Source organism: Eptatretus burgeri, chromosome 13 (genome assembly GCF_056783735.1).
Source record: "Eptatretus burgeri isolate ZD-2024b chromosome 13, Ebu_testis_v1, whole genome shotgun sequence".
Taxonomy (NCBI): domain Eukaryota; kingdom Metazoa; phylum Chordata; class Myxini; order Myxiniformes; family Myxinidae; genus Eptatretus; species Eptatretus burgeri.
Window position 1 is genome coordinate 80,955,600 of NC_140973.1, and position 20,023 is coordinate 80,975,622.

Sequence of the window (20,023 nt, forward strand, 5' to 3'; positions counted from 1 at the left end):
TGACAGAAAAACCATTGGCAAATATTTACATCAAAGAGCCCGGTTGGACCCATCATGATATTTTCCAAGTTGCATTGTAGAATTTGAGAAAAGATCTGTTGGTCTCTTACAATTTGATGCTTTAATTCATGTGTCTGAAAGCTGGATTAAAATGACACCTCACTGATTTATGCTAATGGTTTACTTTCCTTATGTTGTGTTTGATGTGCCCTAAACAGGCCTCTTCCTGGACACGTACCGCTGTTGTTTCACTTGCCAAATGGGCAAACGATGCCTCTGGGTACCGTGACCAGCCCCACCATGCCCATCCCAACAGCGTTGCCACTGCCTTTCAGCACAGTGAGTCTCGTATGAGCTCGTGGCATTTGCATCGGCCCACGTTGTGCCCTATCCTGACAGCCTGAGAGCACACTGCATTGTGGTCTTGTCTAATTGGTATTTCCACACTCACTAGCTGACAGGTCTGGCCTGGTTTCCACATTTTTTTACTCTTTTCCTTCACTCACCTTTTTCGTTTCTCACTGATAGACTCTCTGTCTCCGGCATTGCTATTTTCTGGATTGCCTCCGCAATGGTGTGCTCTCTGATAGATCAACTCGTCTCATCTCTCCGACACCTGTCCTGCTTCGTAAGCAAGAACCAGTCCTTTGCCTGAAGTTGAAACTTTTGGTTATTTGCTCACTATGTCACATCTTTCTTATCCTTTTCTCAAGAAGGTGTTAAAACTGTGAAGGAATAACTACTACTTTTACAAATACTAAAACGGACATGATTAATCGCACCGATTGTGGGGTAAGCGAGGGAAAGTTTTTTTTTTTTTTGTGGCCCAAATCCTTTCACAAGCCAGCTGCCGGTACAGACGTTTGTCGGTGAGTGTAATAGCAGAATGGATAGGTGGGGGTTGATTATGAAGAATGGACCCATGTGACTGGACATCCATCCATCGGGACCATACTCTGTGCAGGCCATTGGTGCTGCCTAAGCAGTCTCCTTGGCTATTGGGCACAATCCTGGGTGGGTCACCACTTTGACACAGGGTACCAGCAAGCTGGCACTCATTTTTTCAACCTCGGAAAGATGACAGGTCGAGTTAATAACCCCACCTGGTATTAATTCATCGGCCGAGCGGGATTTGAACCCAGGACCCAAGGATCTCAAGCCCACCACCCTAACCATTAAGCCAACATTAAGCCATGTGACTGCACACCTGATAAGACTGTTTTTAGTGCTGTATTCCAAAATCGGCAAGACCGCCACGCACATCACTGCCAGTGAGTAGAGTGTGCTTTTGTCCATGCCTTCAGGGAGGCTACACTCGATGTAGATTGCTGATAGTTGTGGCGAGATCTATTTATTTCCTCGTTGGGGAGAAGTAGAAACAGGAGCGAGTGTCAAAGGAAGTTGGCAAGTGATAATTTAATGTCTGATAATCCATTAATCTAGTAATTTTCTCGTTATCATATAATTAAGAAAATTATCACAGGCATGACGGCATGTGCACAGAGTGCAGGGACTTTCTTCCATCCGTGAAGCACGCACGTACGCACGCAGCCATGCAGCTTGTCGTCGACTTGTCATCATTGAAGTGTGACAGACATTAAATACAGCCTGTGAGTAAAAATATAAACACAGTTTAACAAAGTACAGAAACGGGTATTAAAAACCTTTTTCTATTTTAATGTAAAAGGATGTCGGGATGATATACCGAAGAGTACGTAAACAAGATAGGGATGGTCACAATAAATTATCATGTGAAACCATCCTGACATATTTATTCAAATAATGTGTGTGTCGGGGGGGGGGGGGGGGGAGGGTGGGTGGCACGCACGTGCGCATATTTGTGTTGGAGTGTGTGTGCACGTGGAAGTTGTTGTTGTTGACTGCTATCTCCACACTTGGGTGGGTTTTGAGGAGATGGACTGGAGACCTCTACAGCCTCAAAATACCGACCTCAATTTGCACATCAATATGTGTGTATATAATATGTACAATATATGTAAATCATGGTGTGTGTGTGTGCGTGTGCGCGTGCGCGTGTGCACGTGCCACCGCCACCGATCATCATCTCCACTTGTGAGTTTCTAAGACTGATCGGAGCCTTCCCTCATCCTGACGCATCCATCTCGGAACTACAGTGGACCAAGCCGTCTCCGTATCCATGCTCCGTTTCCTCTCCGTACCTGAAGTGATGACGATGTAGATTTGCATGACCTCCCGTGTGTCCTCCGGGGCACTAACCAGGTACGCCTGGTCTCTGTCTCTTCCGTCTCATTCTTCCTTGATATGATAGACTTGGCAAAACTCAACCAGCCGCAAGTGCCAGGCCGCGTCCCAAACGTTGATTGAAGCAACTCGGGCACCCCCCGCGTGGCCCTCTGCTCCACCAATGTGCATCCGCTGGCTTGGTACATCCTTTTACATTAAAAAAAACAGTTTTTATTACTTGTACATTTCCAAGGTTGAAACAAAGAGTTTTGGGGTGAAGTCGAAAGATGGATGAGGGAGATGGAGGTGGAGAAACCAAGGAAGGAATGAATCAGCCCTTGAGACAAAGTGAAAAACACCATCAAGTAAAAATAAAAATAATCATACAAATGTTGTGGGCCGGGGGTCGGGTGAGAAGACCACCAGGGGGGGAAGCAATCTCGGGTTCCCACTAGACTTCCCGGAATTGCAGGCCGTCGCACACGAATAATTCCGTGACGCGGCGGGTCGCTAACCGACTCTGAACGCCACTAACTCAACCACTTGACCTAGGGTCCTCCTGTCTATGGGTTAATCGGGTTACCTCATTAACCACGTGATCTAATTTCTGGGGAACACGCCCTCGATACGCCTTGTCCGAACCGGATCACTTTATCAGATCAGATGCAGCTGAGCGACACTGCCAAGGATTTACCGGCTAAAAGGAACGGATCGTTGGGAATAAAGTCCCAGCTAAGTTAGGATACGGACCATGCTGGTTCATTGAAAGAACAGACGAAAACGAGCTGGGAACGTTTCTACAAAGGATTTATTAACAGGCAGGCGAGGAAAGATATGTGGCACAGTGAATGTTGTTTGTTGTTGTCTGAAGCAGGAAGAGGAAGAAATTGAGAGATGTGACAATATATTAGCAACTTACAAAAGCAGACACAGCGCAGAGTTCTCCCGATACAATTCTTGTACAATCTTAACTTAAGCGAGGACAAGCACCAGGACACACACACACGCACACACGCACGCACACACACACACACACACACACACACACACACACACACACACACACACACACACACACACACACACACACACACACACACACACACACACACACACACACACACACACACACACACACACACACACTCCGATGAATAGGAGTTAATGAAGAGAAAAAGGAGAGGAGATGAGGCTAATGGTCTTTCAATACTTTGCACGATTGCCCGATCACACCACCAATACGTTTTGGGGGGATGCTCCCCTGGGCGATACCTCCCTGACAGCTGGCGCGTCGTCTCTTGCTTCGTGGCACTTCGTGCAGCTAGCGTCGGTCCAGAGAATGAGATACGACCGTCGGGCGTGAAGGGAGGGACTTGGGTGGAGTCAGAAGCCAATGGGTGGAGAGAGGCGGAGTCCAAAGCAAGTGAGCGGAGAAGGGTGGCGAGGTGGTGAAGAAGGTGGAGTCAGCAGGCAAATTGTTAAAGAGGGGCGGAGCCAGCAGGTGAATTGGTAAAGAAGGGCGGAGCCAGCAGGGGGATGGGCTGTCGATCCCAAGCCAGACAGGAATGAAGACAGGAACGACGAGCAGGAACGACACACCAGGAATGACGACAACTAGCGGCTCCAAGACCCGTCCTTTTATAGATCCCGTGGTGCAGGCTGGGGTGATGACCCAAAGTGATGTGTCATCCGAATCCGGCACTCTGATTGGGCCCCAGCCAGCACACGGGCTGGCCGCCATGACCGGAAGCGGCTCCACTTTACTTCCGGCCAGATGGTTCCAAGCTGCAGAATCGTCTCGCTCCAAGCACCGTGACACGAATCACCTTGCACCGAACTCCGTGATATTAATCGCCTTGCTCCGAACCCCGTGCCATGCCTCGGCGACCCGTGGTTGGCGCTGGTCAATGTGCCTGCTCCGTGGTGCGCCACTCGGCCCGAGCGATCCGGCCGCACAGCATGCCTCTGCCTGGTAGCAGCTGCATCGAGGCGGAGGTGCGGGAGGATGTCTGCCGTCCGTGGGAGACATTTGTGGCCATCGTGGTGAGCGAAGACCCGATGGTAAGACGTTATTGTAACCCCATGCACAGATCTGACCAAAGATGTGTGTTATTTGTGCCCCGTACGATGATAAAGTATCATGGGCTGCGCGCGAGTCCGCCATTGTACACGTGGACAGCGTGCAGGTCCGCCCGCCATCGAGCATGCCCCGTACAATGCGTGGGTCCGCCATTGTACACGTTGACAGCGCGAAGGTCCGCCCGCCATCGAGCATGTCCCGTACAATGTGTGGTCCACCATTGTACACGTGGACAGCGCGAAGGTCCGCCCGCCATCGAGCATGTCCTGTACAATGTGTGGTCCACCATTGTACACGTGGACAGCGCGCAGGTCCGCCCGCCATCGAGCATGCCCCGTACAAGGCGTGGGTCCGCCATTGTACACATGGACAGCGCGAAGGTCCGCCCGCCATTGAGCATGTCCCGTACAATGTGTGGTCCGCCATTGTACACGTGGACAGCGCGCAGGTCCGCCTGCCATCGAGCATGCCCCGTACAATGCGTGGGTCCGCCATTGTACACGTGGACAGCGCGAAGGTCCGCCCGCCATCGAGCATGTCCCGTACAATGTGTGGTCCACCATTGTACACGTGGCCAGTGCGCAGGTCCACTCGCCATCGAGCATGATGTTCGCGATTATCACAGGTGGTGGGATACATGGTGCAAACCCTGATCTGTGTCAGTGAATTAAGGGAAAAGGTTGGATATAATTATTAGATGGAGATTCGGATTGAAAAGGGGACAGATACATTTATTAATGGAGATTTGGATTGAAGAAGAGTGTGCCGCGTGCATACTGTTTGTTGTTCGCATTTGTTGTGTTGGTTCTGCCTGTGATCACCTTAACAGTGGGTGGGGGGGGGGTCATCGTTGTGCTGCATGCGCTCCGTGCAGCGCTGGTGTTTATTGTTGGCTTCCACTGCTGTCCTTGGTCTTCTGTGAGGACGCATTCTTACGCGAAGGGCGCGGCTGTGGTTTTTACCGATCGGTGTCCGAGCGGAGTGCCTGCTGGCTCACGCGAGTACCCCTTGCTTGGATTTACCTCAAGAATAGCGAAAAAGAAAGAGTAGGAATGAGATTCAGAAATTTAATCAGACCTAACGATGAGATTTACACAACGCACTATCCCGTTCGACCCACTACACAAGACGGAAGGGACTATCTGAACGTACATTTATGAAATAACTGACTGGGGACCACTGTATGTTGGCTGCTATTGGTGTTGGAGGGATGCAGTTTCCTGAACCGCAACACAAGGTTGAGGCCTCCTGAAAAATACCAACCAGTACCAAGAATGGATATACAATACTTACGGACACCGGTGAACTCTTAAGGATTGCGGTGAACACAGTAGTGTTTGAGAATTGAAAAAAATGAAAGTTACAGCAGGTGGACACCAGATAATCTTCCCGGAAAAAACAGGTTTGAACAATGCTCACGTATGAACCCTTTACCCATCTGAAATCTCGTTGATTTTAAGCTCACTTGGAACATAGTTCCGGTTAGCTTATGGGATGGCACGTCGTCCGTCCATCTGTCCACAGACACTTACAGCTTCTTCTCTGAAACTACACATACGATTTCGATGAAACGTGACCATCACCCATGATGTATCAAAGTTTGTTCACGCTATTTTAAAAATTGGGGTCGAAGGGGATTTTACGAGGGGGTGTTGGCTCCCCAAAACAGGTATTTGCTGGAACATTGGTTCATTGGTACATTTTGCTGATTCCTTCCCATGTTGACTTCCTCCTTAGTATCATTATTCTACCAGGTGAGCACCCAGAGGTACTGCCACTATATTTATTAATTGGCTTTTACTATGACCCCATTTTTTGTGGCACCCTTTCACCTTCAGGCGTTCAGTTTATTTCCCTGGTATCCAAACATTTTACTAAACAATGCTGTGGTCAGGTTGAAATGATGAGGAAGAAGTCAAGCAAGAGAAAATAGAATGAAATGGAAAATTCTCATTTGTTCCTCAAAACGATAAAACTTTCCTTTCATCTCTGCCTTTCAGATCCCCAGCCCTGTGGCCATGATCCCGAGCCCAGTAGGGATGATTCCACACATCCCTGGCATCCCTGGCCCACACATGTTTAGTGCTTTGCCATCGCAACTTCCATCGCCATCTGAACCCAAGATGGTAAGAAAAAAGTGTCGTGATGATATAAATTTTGTGGATCTGACCCATCTTGTTTGACCCATCTTGTTTGACCTTTCTTGTTTGACCAATGTTGTTTCTTGTGATTTTTATAAGAACACCTTCGGGCTTTCGTGCAGTTGTGGTATTACTTTGTTTTTAAAGGTGTGAACTATTTTCCTTCACAAATGATACCTGCTCCCTCGGGGATGAAAGTATGGTGTCGATATCTACATCCCTCCGGCAGTGGTCAGTGGTTAAACCATTTCCACTCTGCCATTTGTAAAGGCAAAAACCGAAAGTCATCTCACGATCCTCATGGGGAGGAGAAGGGGGGAGTTGGGAGAAGACATTGATTTTATGCCCACCACCTGACCATACTTGGTGCCCATACTCTGGCAACATCAGCAAAATTTAAGGGACATTGGCTAAGCAGTTTTCAATTCTTAAATGATTCAGACAAACCTACCCACATTCAGAGGATTGTTGATGACCTCCGTTGATTACATAACAGCGGCCCAAGATGGTCAGAGGTTATGTTTTCACCACTGTCTGTCTGTTTCTTTCTTTGTCTGTTTATTTGCCTGTGAACAGGATACCTCAAAAAGTTGCAGAAAGCTTCAGAGAAATTTGGTGGACAGGTTTGGTTTGTGAAAAGGTCGAAATTATTCCATTTTGGTGAAGATCCGGATCCAGATGCTCTAATTTTTAAGCGATTCTTCACCATGGAGAGATGGTGCCAAAAATGACATATAGCGCGATAGCTAAAGTTATGTACGGATTCGGACGAAACTCGGGGGACACGTTGAGTGTGTGAGAAGGACGAATTGATTAGATATTGATTCAGGTCAGGATCCAGATCCAGCCTATCAGTGGGAAACAAAACATAAACTGTTCAGCCTGGCAGAGGTTTGCGCTCACCGAGTGCTGTTCTCGTTTTATATGTGATCGTCCCTGGGTTTCCACGGAGCCACACCATGTCGGGTCCCTTTTTTATACATGGTCGAGGCTCATGGAAAATCTAAAGAATGGATTGGAACAAAATGGAAAGGGGGAAACGGCAATAGCAAAGTAGAGTGAGAGTGAGATCAAGGGGATGGGGAGGAGGATACATGGGGTGAAGAAGCTGCACACAAGCTGAACTAAACGGTGAGAAGACGAAGGGGAAATCGGGGGGGGGATGAAACAGAAAAGGAACAAACCACCCAATACAAACAAACGAAAAGAGGTGAAGAGGATGGGAGAGGGAGAAATAATCACAATAACCTGGAAAAAGGGAGTGCTTGGTAATTAGGACAATTGGAGTAAAGGAGATAATGAGTATGGATGGTGCTTGACCTGAGATCATGGTGAACAGCTGTCTTGAAGCCCTAGAGGAAGGAATGGGACTGAACAGACTGGGGTAGTTGGTTCCACAGGTGAGAGAAAAGAGGAGAAAAAATGATTGGAGGTGAGTAGTGAGCCGGATTTTGAGAGTTAAACAAGAAGAGGGTAACTGACAGGCCGTGTGTGCCCTGCACAAACCTGGGATGGACAGAGCCAAGATAGAGAAGAGGGTGCAATACCAAAAAGATGCGGTAGAATACAGAGCCAACCATTCTGTCTGCGATGTGAAGGTAACAGGCGTAGACACAGCGGGAGATCCCAATGATTTTTAAGGACTTGTTTTGCACGGCATCAAGAAAGGTCAGGTGTGAGGCAGGAGCATCAGCCCAAAGGGGAGAGCAGTACTCCATCAACCTGTGAATGGATCTCCCGTGATGGAATCTCTCGCGGTGAGGCTGTCTTTGGGTCTCTCACCGTCTCACCGCAGGCAGGTCGGTGATCTTTCTGTCTTCCACCGTCTCCTCTCCGGCCTCACCCCCTTGCTCTGTCTGAGATATGTCCCCCACATATTTCCTCAGGGTGCTCAAGGTCTGCCAACAACCCCCTTCTGGTAAAACTACCAAAATCAAGAATCACTGCTCACCTTCACTCTTTCATTCCTCTCTTTTTCCAGTTTTGGAATAAACTCCCACACTCTGTTCAATCCCACTTTCCATCCAGGTCTTCAAAACAGCTGTTCACCACCACCTCTTATCGTCCCCCATCCAAAACCACGATCTTTTCTACCCCTACAAATCCACCCCAAACCCCCCTCCTTCAAATTCCCTGCTTTCCTTCCTGAAAGTCCCTGACATGTACGGACCTGAAAGTCCCTGTGGTGTCCATCTTGTTTACCCCGTGTACCCCACCCCACCCCATCCCTTCCACAGATCTACTCATGTCTCTGTTCCCCACTGTTTTTTTCCTTCCCTCTCCCACCCCTCTTGTCTCCTGCTCTCCTTGTGCGTTTCTGTGTGTTCGCTCTCAAACGAGCCTCGACAGTGTATATATTAAAAAAATATGGATGCCTTGTGGATTCTCAAAAGTTCACATTTGCCAAGAAAATAACTTGCACGATGGAGGATGCTCAATCAGCAATTGGCTTTGGAGGCCATTTTGAAAATGCTGTTTGCCCAAAATTGATCATGGCTAATGGCGAGTCCCAAAACTTTGAGTGGCTTCTCCTCTTCAAGTGGTTTGTTTAGGAAAGAGATGGGAGTGTTTGCCTGGTGGTCCTTCCAAGAGACGGGGGTGAGTGGGTGGCATTTGTCAGGGTTGAAAGACATTTAGTGCAGGTATTGAGGCTTGTGGAAGAGGATTAACAAAAGGGTACAAAGGTATAGACTGACAGTGGCATGAAGGGGAACAGAACATACAGAATGGGAGCAGAATGTACAGATATACCAACTCTGAGGAAAAGGGTTGCAAATGAAAGGAGAGCAGGATCTCGGTGGGAATAGTCAAGTTCTGCGGTCGGAATGGGAGACATCATGAGGTGACTTGGGCATCGAACTTTAAGTTCTGGAGGGAAGTACACGAGATGACTTACTTGGGAAGATTGTTCCATGGGCACCAGCCCATAAAAGGGGGAACTACATTCTATGCTACTTTCGATTAACATTTTGTCCACCATTGTAAGCTGAGGACAGAGACGAAGGATTTGGGCCTACACAGAATTCAGAGGTGGCAGCCCAAGAGCTTTGTAGGCCAGCTTGGAGATATGATTTGTCGAAGATCGGTAATCCTGCTCATGGTGAGGCCCAAGAGCCTCGAATCTGACCACAGAAATAATAATTTACATTGATTTTGTTTGGTTCATCAGCTACATTGCTAAGACTTAAGTATTGCCGAAAGACCGTGTATTGCTGTCTGTTGGTATTTGAAAGCACTCTACAAAGGCAGCAAACAAACTCTGTTAGATGTGCCTTTCTCTATAGGCCTGCCATTTATATATTGTGGATAAACAATGGTAATTTAGTCGCAGGTTGTGACTTGTGCATGTGCTGGTCCTGCCAGACGACTACATGTTGCTTCTGCTTGTTTTGTTCACTTCTGGAAATGTAAAATATTGGCATTATTTAGCATTCATTGACAATACAGTTGAAGTTGCAAGACCAATGACCGCGCATGGATGTGAAGCAATCTCGACGATAAATTCCATTTGTTTTTGTTTTCATGTTTCATCTTGAAGACCCTGTATCATCATTTTCAGATACGCGCTGTTGTTTCTGAGAAGGTCCCGATGAGCAAGGGAAAATACGGAATCCATGATAATAGAGGACATGTGCATAAAGGGAGGGAAAAGACAACCAAATGTGTAACGGTGGTGGCACAACTGGAGGCCCAGGTGTTCGTTCATTTCCGACGATGCAGTCGTCATGGCTGTTTTGTCAACGGCAGGTGCAGTGTTGCTCAACCACGATAGCAAAAAGGCACTGTGGAAAACATGCAAACCCTTGAAGGAATCCAAGAGGAGGAAAGGCAAACGCTCTTAATACACATTTGATTCTGACAACTAGATGTGCTTGGTGAGTGCATTCTAGCATTCAAGCATTTCCCTCCCCTCCTGCCCCCTTGCCCCTACCCCTGCCCCTGTTTCTACTTCTCATCAATTTGAGCGCTGCACTCAACTTCAGGAGAGGAGGAGATTGGGACCATACTCGGTGCAGAGCGTTGGTGCTGCTTAAGCAGTCTCCTTGGCTGTTGAGCACAATCCTGGACGGGTTGCCACTCCGACACAGTATACCAGCATGTTGGCACTCATTTTGCATGCTGGCAAGGAATACCTGTGTAGGTCGAGGCTGATCCTGAAACATACCTTTCTCCAAGGAACAAAGTCAAACCAACAAACCAACTCGCAATACCAGTATTCCAGTGCAGCTACGGAATAATAAACTGGCCACAATCAGAAATCGATAAACTGGATATCAAAACAAGGAAACGAGGAAAGTCAATCATTGAAAACGAGGAAGTACCGCTCACATATGACCTGATGATCCAATCGAGCGTGAACATATAAAACAAAGCACTGCGACCGTATATAGTATGCAGGTACAAAAAAAGAATTGAAGGCATTGCTAATTGAGGTGTCAGTTCCCAGCGATTGTGGCCCCAACAACGCAGAAATCAAGAAAATGACCGAATACCAAGATCTCAAAAATGAAGAGAAAAGATCATGGAAGCTGAAGAATGCCAATGATTGCACCAGTGATTATTGTACCAATGAGAATGATGAAGAAGAACCATACAGAGATCTTAAAGAGCAGGTTGCGGGTCACCAAACATGTTCTGAAAATGTATCAATACGATTATATGTGCATTAAATAGTTCGATGCAAACTATTGTGGTTGCCAAACTATTGGGAAAATTAATGAAATTTAACTCCGAAGTTGTTATTTCTCGAGGCTGTTGAAAAAAACACAGCCGCGTGCCATATATGGATGGTGACGTCACGTTCTCCAAAACAAAGCGGACGCTCACTCGCTCATTGAAGAAGTGTCCAGTTCAGCGGGCCGTTCTTTCGCTTTTTTTTGAGCTTGCAACTGTCTATGTTATCCTTTTTTATTTTGAATTATTGTAGAACAAAGTTATTTGGATAGTTGTACATCATGCCTCATACGTGTGTCATCATGTTTTGCGAAAATGGCTGGAAAACGGGTAATCGCTCCCACCGATTCCAGAAGGAATCAAACATTCGCCGGCAGTGGATAAGATTTGTACAAACAAAACGGACGAATTTTTCCCCTAAAGAAAACGGGTAAAGAGGACCCTTTGGACGGACTTGTCATTTGTGGTGACCATTTCACAGCCGAGGATTACGAAGGCATAAACACACCTGATCACCACTCTGTGAATACGAGTTGTTGGTTGGCAAGTTCTCCTTTATTTATTCTGTCACAGAATAAATTGTTGAGTTTAAGTGAGAAAAACCTTGAAATGTATTCATAAAGAGTACATGGAAAAACACATAAATAAACTTTCTGAAAAACACAAGCATGAAAAAATTTCTCAACAAATCAACATATTGTTGATTAAATTACTTTTTTGACAGCATCAGCAAATTGGCTATTTCATTTCAATTGTAAAAAATTGATCAATTTTACATTTTTTTTTCTAAATCTGGTAGAATATTTCCCAATGAGGCGAAACGTGTTTTGGTATTTATATGCCACAAGTCTCTTGAAAGTTGGGGTTTGTTCTAACTGTTCACTTTCGCTGGGGTCAAGCTCAGCTGTCAGAAAGACTTCAACGCCAAGGCTACGGTGTATAATATATTTGGGTCCATTATTGATTCATTCTATTTCTGACTCTTGAGTGACTCGAGGGTTAAAAATTATTATTATATCAAGTCACAGACAAATCAAGCTTTACATTATTTTATGCATCGAACAAGAAAATGAAAATCTACAAACCAATCTGTCTGGTGGAGTCTGTCGGTGTGAACTGCCGGGCAGTCAGTCCTGCCACTTGTGCACGAAATAGGCCGTTTTCTGGCACTTGCAAGTAGCTCAAATTTATATGGCTCAGGGCCAGAAACTCCATTGTATAAATTCTCATCATCCGCCGACTCGTCCTCGGCAATATCGGAATGAAAACAATCAATTTCATCGCCGCTGAAATCACTCTCTGATTCGCATCTCGCCATTGTTCACACGCTGTTTCCGAATGTTCACGAAGTTTTCGGAGAATGTGACGTCATAGTATCTTCGGTAAATTCCGGTCTGTTTTTCGATCACTGACAAAAGTTTTGACTTAAAAGTTAATTTTAGCATATTTTGAGTTTCAAATGTAAGAAAATAAATACCCAACGATGATTAATGTGATTACAACCTTTGAATCACGTGAAGTCATCAGTGACCCAAAACCTGCTCTTTAAAAACCATCTCTGGGAAAATTACTACAAACGAACTGCAGTTACGAGCTGTCCATGGCTCATTGCTGATCCTCAAAAGAGCTCTTGGAACCAAACTTTGAGAACAAGAAAACTTCACATATTGGTCCATGAATCATGATCCCTTACTGAAATGGAGGGGGGTATGTTGAGACATGGGAGGACTCCGTTCTACCTTCTGAAACTCGCATTTGGAGATGATACCCAACGACGCACACGTGCACACACGCACGCACACAACAAAACTGAGGTAACCGATATGAAGTAAATCCCCTGTTCGGAATCACTGAATCTTATCTATTATTCATGCACATGGGAACATGGGACAGACACGGCACAAGGTTAATGACAGAGATTAGATAAGATAATCTAATCCGAGCTGTGGCTGTTGATTTATTTATTTATTTATTTATTTATTCCTATTCTCAGACCCAGCTTTCACAACATAGACATATGGGATATGAGCAAGGATGACGGAATTGATTGGACAGCGAAGGGGAAAATTATATACACACATATATATATATATATATATATATATATATATATATATATATATATATATATATATATATATATATATATATATATATATATACACATATATGTCTATAATTCCAGCAGAGTGTGTGTGTGTGTGTGTGTGTGTGTGTGTGTGTGTGTGTGTGTGTGTGTGTGTGTGTGTGTGTGTGTGTGTGTGTGTGTGACCATTGTTTCTCGACAACCACTGGTCAGATCTAATTGAAATTTGCCAGGTATATTGCTGGGGACCTGAGTATGTGCCTTTTCAAGGTTTGATATTAATAGGACAAGCGGTTCCCAAGTTATGGTCATTTATTTACCAAACCAATGACAGGACACGGTGCTATGACGTCACGATTAACGTCACAATTCTTCTTTTTTTTTTTCTTTCTTTTTTTGCACGTACGGCAACGCACGCACGGGCATGCACGTACGGGCACATACTAGTATATATAAATGTAGTTTTTTTTTAATCCTATATATTATTTCTGTTAACGTCTGCGCGTAATTTGACGTTTCTCCTCCGAAACTGCCGGACGGATTGTTACCACTTTCGGCATGCGGTTGCTCTGTGGTCTAATGAACACCATGGGCTATGTGAGATCGTGCCACATGGACAGGTTTGGGATTTTTTGGCGATTTTCTAATTTTTACATTTGTTTGCATGGCGACGTGTGACGTCACCGCTGAGAGGCGTAATGACGTCATGACATCATCGGTCATTCGCTGACGTCATGACGTCTGTCGTCGACAGACCGTCACCGCTGAGAGGCGTAATGCCACTCCGAGAAAACAGCGTCTGCAATGTAAAACCCTCTTCTGCACATGCTGACTACCTCAGAAGGTGAATTTGACACAAAAAATGTAACAAGAAACATTGTATATAAAGAAATTCAATAAATCACATTGTGAACACTGGATGTATTCACGTCCTAACGAACCCTCACTTTCGAAACTTCGCGCAGAGCATATATATATATATATATATATATATATATATATATATATATATATATATATATATATATATATATATATATATATATATATATATGTAGTTTAAAAAAAAAATATATATATATATATATGTAGTTTTTAAAAAATATATATATATATATTTATTTATGTATATATTTTTAATATATCTTTATATACAGTATATGTATTTATGTATATATTTTTATATATATGGATACAGGTATATAAATATATATATGTATTTTACTTTTATTTATATATGTATATATTTATATATGTATTTATTTATTCAGGTATATACTTACATATATATATATATATATATATATGTATATGTATGTATGTATGTATATATATATATATGTATATGTATGTAAGTAGGGTAAGAATACTGATTCTGGCTCACTTTTCCCCATGTAAATGAATGGGGGATTTTCAGCGATTTATATTTTTTTTCCCTAAAAATAAATCCCCTTTTTATCCCAAGGTATATTTATTTGTCCCCCTTTTAACTTGGAGGTTGAACCTCATTGAATTGAACACCTGGGGGTTGAACAGCTCACTCATTGAACCTATAAAGATTTGTTCATTCTCAAATTCCTTCAATAGTTTAATTTTCTTTGCACAATAATCCCCATCTAAAATATTGACAAACAAAACATTTGAATCTTTATATATTTTAAGATACCCCTTTTGTGCCATTACGAAATGATAAACTTCTCTTAATGCTCTTGTTTGACCACCTCCTGAGCCACAGGTTATTTTTTGTTAAGCCCCGCCCACTTTTCTTTAAGCCCCGCCCACTTTTGTTAAGCTCCGCCCACTTTTCATAAGGTATTTTTTCTAAGCCACGCCCACTTTTCCTAAGCCCCGCCCACTTTTGCTAAGCTCCGCCCACTTTTCATAAGGTATTTTTTTCTAAGCCACGCCCACTTTTCCTAAGCTCCGCCTACTTTTGCTAAGCCCCGCCCACTCTTACATCATTTCCAGTTCATCTCTGACTCACAAAGAAATCACTAGAAAATTACAGGATGTTATGGTTTTGAAAAATTTCCCAATGAAGGCTTGCCTAGGCTTGCCCAGGGAATTTCCAAAGGAAACCACACCCACCAGTCTTTCTCTATAAAAGCTTCAAACCCAGGCTCCATTTTAAACATTTGTTCTGCTGGCAATGGTGTTCTGTGTGCTTGTCTCAAACTCTCTGTCTTCTATGGAACTAAACCTTCAAGTTGATGAACTGGATTCAAACCTCTTATCTATTGAGGTAAGATTTTTTATTTTCCTATTTTCAAACTTTGATTGAAGCATACTCATTTAATAATTAAATAACTTAATTAATACATTATTATTTTCTCTCACAGGAAATTGTATCTGAAAATACTGCTTTTGCTACAACTTGGGGGAAATTGTTGGCTTGGTTGAAGACCTTGAGTGGGATGACTTTGGTGTTCCTTGGAACTCTCTGTCTTCTATGGAACTAAACCTTCAAGTTGATGAACTGGATTCAAACCTCTTATCTATTGAGGTAAGATTTTTTATTTTCCTATTTTCAAACTTTGATTGAAGCATACTCATTTAATAATTAAATAACTTAATTAATACATTATTATTTTCTCTCACAGGAAATTGTGTCTGAAATACGAAATGAAAATACTGCTTTTGCTAGAACTTGGGCCGAAATTGTTGGCTTGTTTGAAGACCTTATGAGCGACCAAAACCCACAGAACGAGTTCGTCCCTGATGACCCAACCAAAGAGTTATACCTTGGAGACCAGCAAAATCCTGAAAAAGAGTTTTACAGCAATAGTACTCATTGTGAGTTATCAAGACAATACCCACTGAACAAGTTATACCTTGATGACTCACAAATTTTGAAAAAATCAGTAAATGAGTTCTGCCTTGATGGTTTAAATAACTACCTTGGAGACTCAGGAAAAGGGTTCTGCCAAGATGGTTCTAAATATGGGGCCTACCTTGGAGACTCACAAATTTTGAAAAATCAGTAAATGAGTTCTGCCTTGATGGTTTAAATAACTACCTTGGAGACTCAGGAAAAGGGTTCTGCCAAGATGGTTCTAAATATGGGGCCTACCTTGGAGACTCACAAATTTTCAGTAAATGAGTTCTGCCTTGATGGTTTAAATAACTACCTTGGAGACTCAGGAAAAGGGTTCTGCCAAGATGGTTCTAAATATGGGGCCTACCTTGGAGACTCACAAATTTTGAAAAAATCAGTAAATGAGTTCTGCCTTGATGGTTTAAATAACTACCTTGGAGACTCAGGAAAAGGGTTCTGCCAAGATGGTTCTAAATATGGGGCCTACCTTGGAGACTCACAAATTTTGAAAAAATCAGTAAATGAGTTATCCTTAAGAGACTTTGTAAGTTGGTTTTACTTTGAATACTTGAAATGTGGGTTCTGGATTGATAACTCACAATGTGATACATATCTTGGAAACTCAACGGGAATGTGGTTATACCTTGAAGACTTGGAAAGTTGGGTTTATGTTGGACACTTGAAACTTTTTGGGGGCTTTTATTTATTTATTTATTTATTTATTATTATTATTATTTTATTTATTTATATTTTGGAGACTTTTGGAGTTGCTATCACTCTTTGGGATCTAAACCTATCGATGTAGTTCTTTGTCGGATGGTGCTTGATGGGAGCAAGATCAAGAAAGTTCTGGGAAGAAAGTGCAGGCTTACTCCCCCTTTCTACGTCATCAAACCTGAAAGCCTTAAAAGACAGAATTGGAAGAAGAAAAAAAAAACGTAAAAATATATATATATAGGTGGAAATCTCATTTTGAAAAAGACATTGTGTTGGGCGAGGATTGAGTTGGGGTTGAGATTTTGAATGTGAGGGTTGGGACACACACACATACACATCAACAAACAAAAGTTAAGCCTTGACTATTCAGTTGAGGATTCTGTGTTTGGGGTTCACAGATCTAAGAACGTCCCCCTTGACACACATTATATACTGTTATACACCTCGGACTTGGCCCTCGAGTGTCCACAACGGTGTATAGTAGGAGGGAGTGAAGCGCCAACCTATTGCTCCCATTACACACACACACACAAACAAAAGTTAAGCCTTGACTATTCAGTTGAGGATTCTGTGTTTGGGGTTCACAGATCTAAGAACGTCCCCCTTGACACACATTATATACTTGTCCCTCTAGTGTCCACAAAGGTGTATTATCTGCTTAGTTTTGTCTTTTGTAATTCCTGTGAATAAAATGAACCTAAAATCTCTTCCCCTTCCAAATCATATATTTTATAAGTCCAAGGAACTGTATCTATTACATCAACAATTTTAAAAGTTCTTTTCGTCCATCGTTCAGTAAAACCCTTTTCAAAATGAGATTTCCACCTATATATTCTTACGATATCACCAACTTTGAACTTAGGTTTTCTGACATTAATCTCTTTTCATATTTTAATTTTGTAAATGTTTCTGATGGCTTCATATTCGTTGATGTGTGAATCGTGTCATTATACTTATCCACAATATCCTGAATAAAAGATGACCATTGTTGTGAACCGAGTTGTGTGAATTTTTTATATAGTCTCTCTTTTAAGGTACGATTAAAACGTTCAACAACAACTGCCTTCCTTCATTAAAGGTACTGTATAATGTAATACTGTTATTTTTTAGAAAATTCATAAATGTCTTGTTATAAAACTCTCTACCCTCATCAGTCCACAATTTCTTAGGTTTTCTCTCTTACTTTTATTAAATATCTGTTGAAAAGCTAACACAAGAGTATTACCTGTTTTGTTTTTTAAAGGGACAACCCACGCATATCTACTCCTCAAATCAATAACGGTTAAAGCATACTTGTACCCCTTATCATTATTGAGTTCAATCAAATCAGCAGACCAGATATAATCAACTTCCTTGGAATAAACTTTCCTTCTCTGAAACTTTGTGAATATTGGTTTATGTAATTCATCAGCTAATTGCTCTTCAGTCTTAATGGCATCATTAGAGCCTATAAGTTTTTTGAATTTCCAAGTCCAAGTTTCAATTTAGCACTAATCATCTTCTTCACGATGAACCTATCAACTTTTTCTCTCAAGGTTGGATTTTGTATCAGAGACAAATTATACAACATTTCTCTATCGGCTTCATGCTTTTCTTCCAACGTTGTGGTATTCCCATAATCAATATCGTGTCTCATGCACACTTCATCAACTCTATTGATTGGTTTACTCCAGGATTTAGGATTGTCTGCCTCATCTAATCTTTTATCTAAGTTTGTGCCTGGACCACAGAAAGAATAACCTGGAAGATGTAATTCCCCTGGTATTCCAGTAGTTGTAAATTTACTTCCTGATAAAAACTTTTGTATATCTCCTCCGAGTTTGTGTTTGGAGATAAATTGATTTTTTTTTGAACCACACACCGAACATATACCTTTTTGTATAACCCTGTTATTTTTACTTTTAATATATGAAATATTTTTAGTATTAGTTTTCTTTTTTTACATTTGAGACAATAACTCATTTATTTATGAGAAAAATTCCTGCAGAGTGCAAAAACCTTTTAGTTTCCAACATGCACATTTGAATCTTAATTTTTAAAACATAAAGAATCCTTAGAAATGCCTTCACTCTCTCCTCCATTTATTTAAGAAAAAACTTGAATTAAAATCCATATCTTGTCGATGCTAATAGTCTTGTCGAAAGTATTGCAAATAGACTTGTCAATTCTTTGTTTTCCTCCTCGGTGGGTTGAGTTATTTTCTGTAATACCACCAATCTTTTTTGAATCTCACTGGTTTCCATATTTTGATATTTATTCATTCTCTCTCTTTCCTCCCTCTCTCTTCTCTCTTTCCTCCCTCTCTCTCTTCTCTCTTTCCTCCCTCTCTCTATTCTCTCTTTCCTCCTTCTCTTCTCCTTTTCCTCCTCTCTCTTCTCTCTTTCCTCCCTCTCTCTATTCTCTTTCCTCCTTCTCTCTCTCCTCCTTCTCCTTTTCCTCCTCTTCCCTCTCTTCTTCAACTCCTTATTCATCCCTTACTATCCTTGAATCGCTTACACCCCATAGAATATTATACATATATTCATCAGGATTTCTTGTTATTCCTGTATCCAAAATAATTTTTTTTACAACAGGATACCAATAAAATTTCTTTTGAATTTCTAAAAGAGCCTTACCTTTTCTTAACCTTATAATTTTTTCATTATTTAACATTCTAATTAAATCTAAAGTTGTTGGTTTATCAACACATCAGCATAATGCCAATCTTTTATTGAAAATACCTCATTCTTATGTTGTAGAACATATTTATTAAAATACCGAATACCCTTTTCTTGAAGGTATGCTTGAACACAGAAATGATAATTTTCTTGAAGCCTTCTTGCTGTCATTTATGTATTAGAAATATATGTTAGAATAATATTATGGCCTAAACACCTCCCCATCTTCCCATAGTTAAATCATTTTGTATTTCCTTACTTATTATATATAATCCTGTTTTTTCTGTTTTCATGAGATAAACAAGGGCAAAACCATTATTATATTTACCCTTATTAAATTCTTTTATTTGTTGTTTACTAATCGTGGCTCCACAAAACTCATTCTCGATACCAAGTGGATAATATTCTTCCTTACGAGACTGATTTAATTGTTCCAGGTCTTCGAGGTTAATTTTAAATGACCAATTATACCCTAAATCATTCATATCATACCCCCATTGTTCTATTCTCATACAAACGATACGCCCTTCTTTATAAAAATTTATTTTAATTCGAACTGTGAGTTCTGTATGACCTGGAGATAATATCAACACTTCTGTATCTTTAGAATACACAGCCGTTTTATTTAAGTATATATATTGTGATAAA

The 20,023-nt window shown here is 42.0% G+C and overlaps 1 protein-coding gene across 9 annotated transcripts in view; it reads left to right on the plus strand.

Annotated features, from left to right (window-relative positions):
• LOC147014905 (cyclic AMP-dependent transcription factor ATF-7-like) overlaps positions 1–20,023 on the plus strand; it is a 176,518-nt gene that overhangs the window by 109,607 nt on the left and 46,888 nt on the right. For all 9 annotated transcript variants that reach the window (XM_085853348.1, XM_085853349.1, XM_085853350.1 and 6 more), the window contains exons 7-8: positions 219–339; positions 6,286–6,411. In XM_085853348.1, coding sequence (XP_085709474.1) covers positions 219–339; positions 6,286–6,411 — 247 coding nt within the window. The remainder of the gene's footprint in view (positions 1–218; positions 340–6,285; positions 6,412–20,023) is intronic.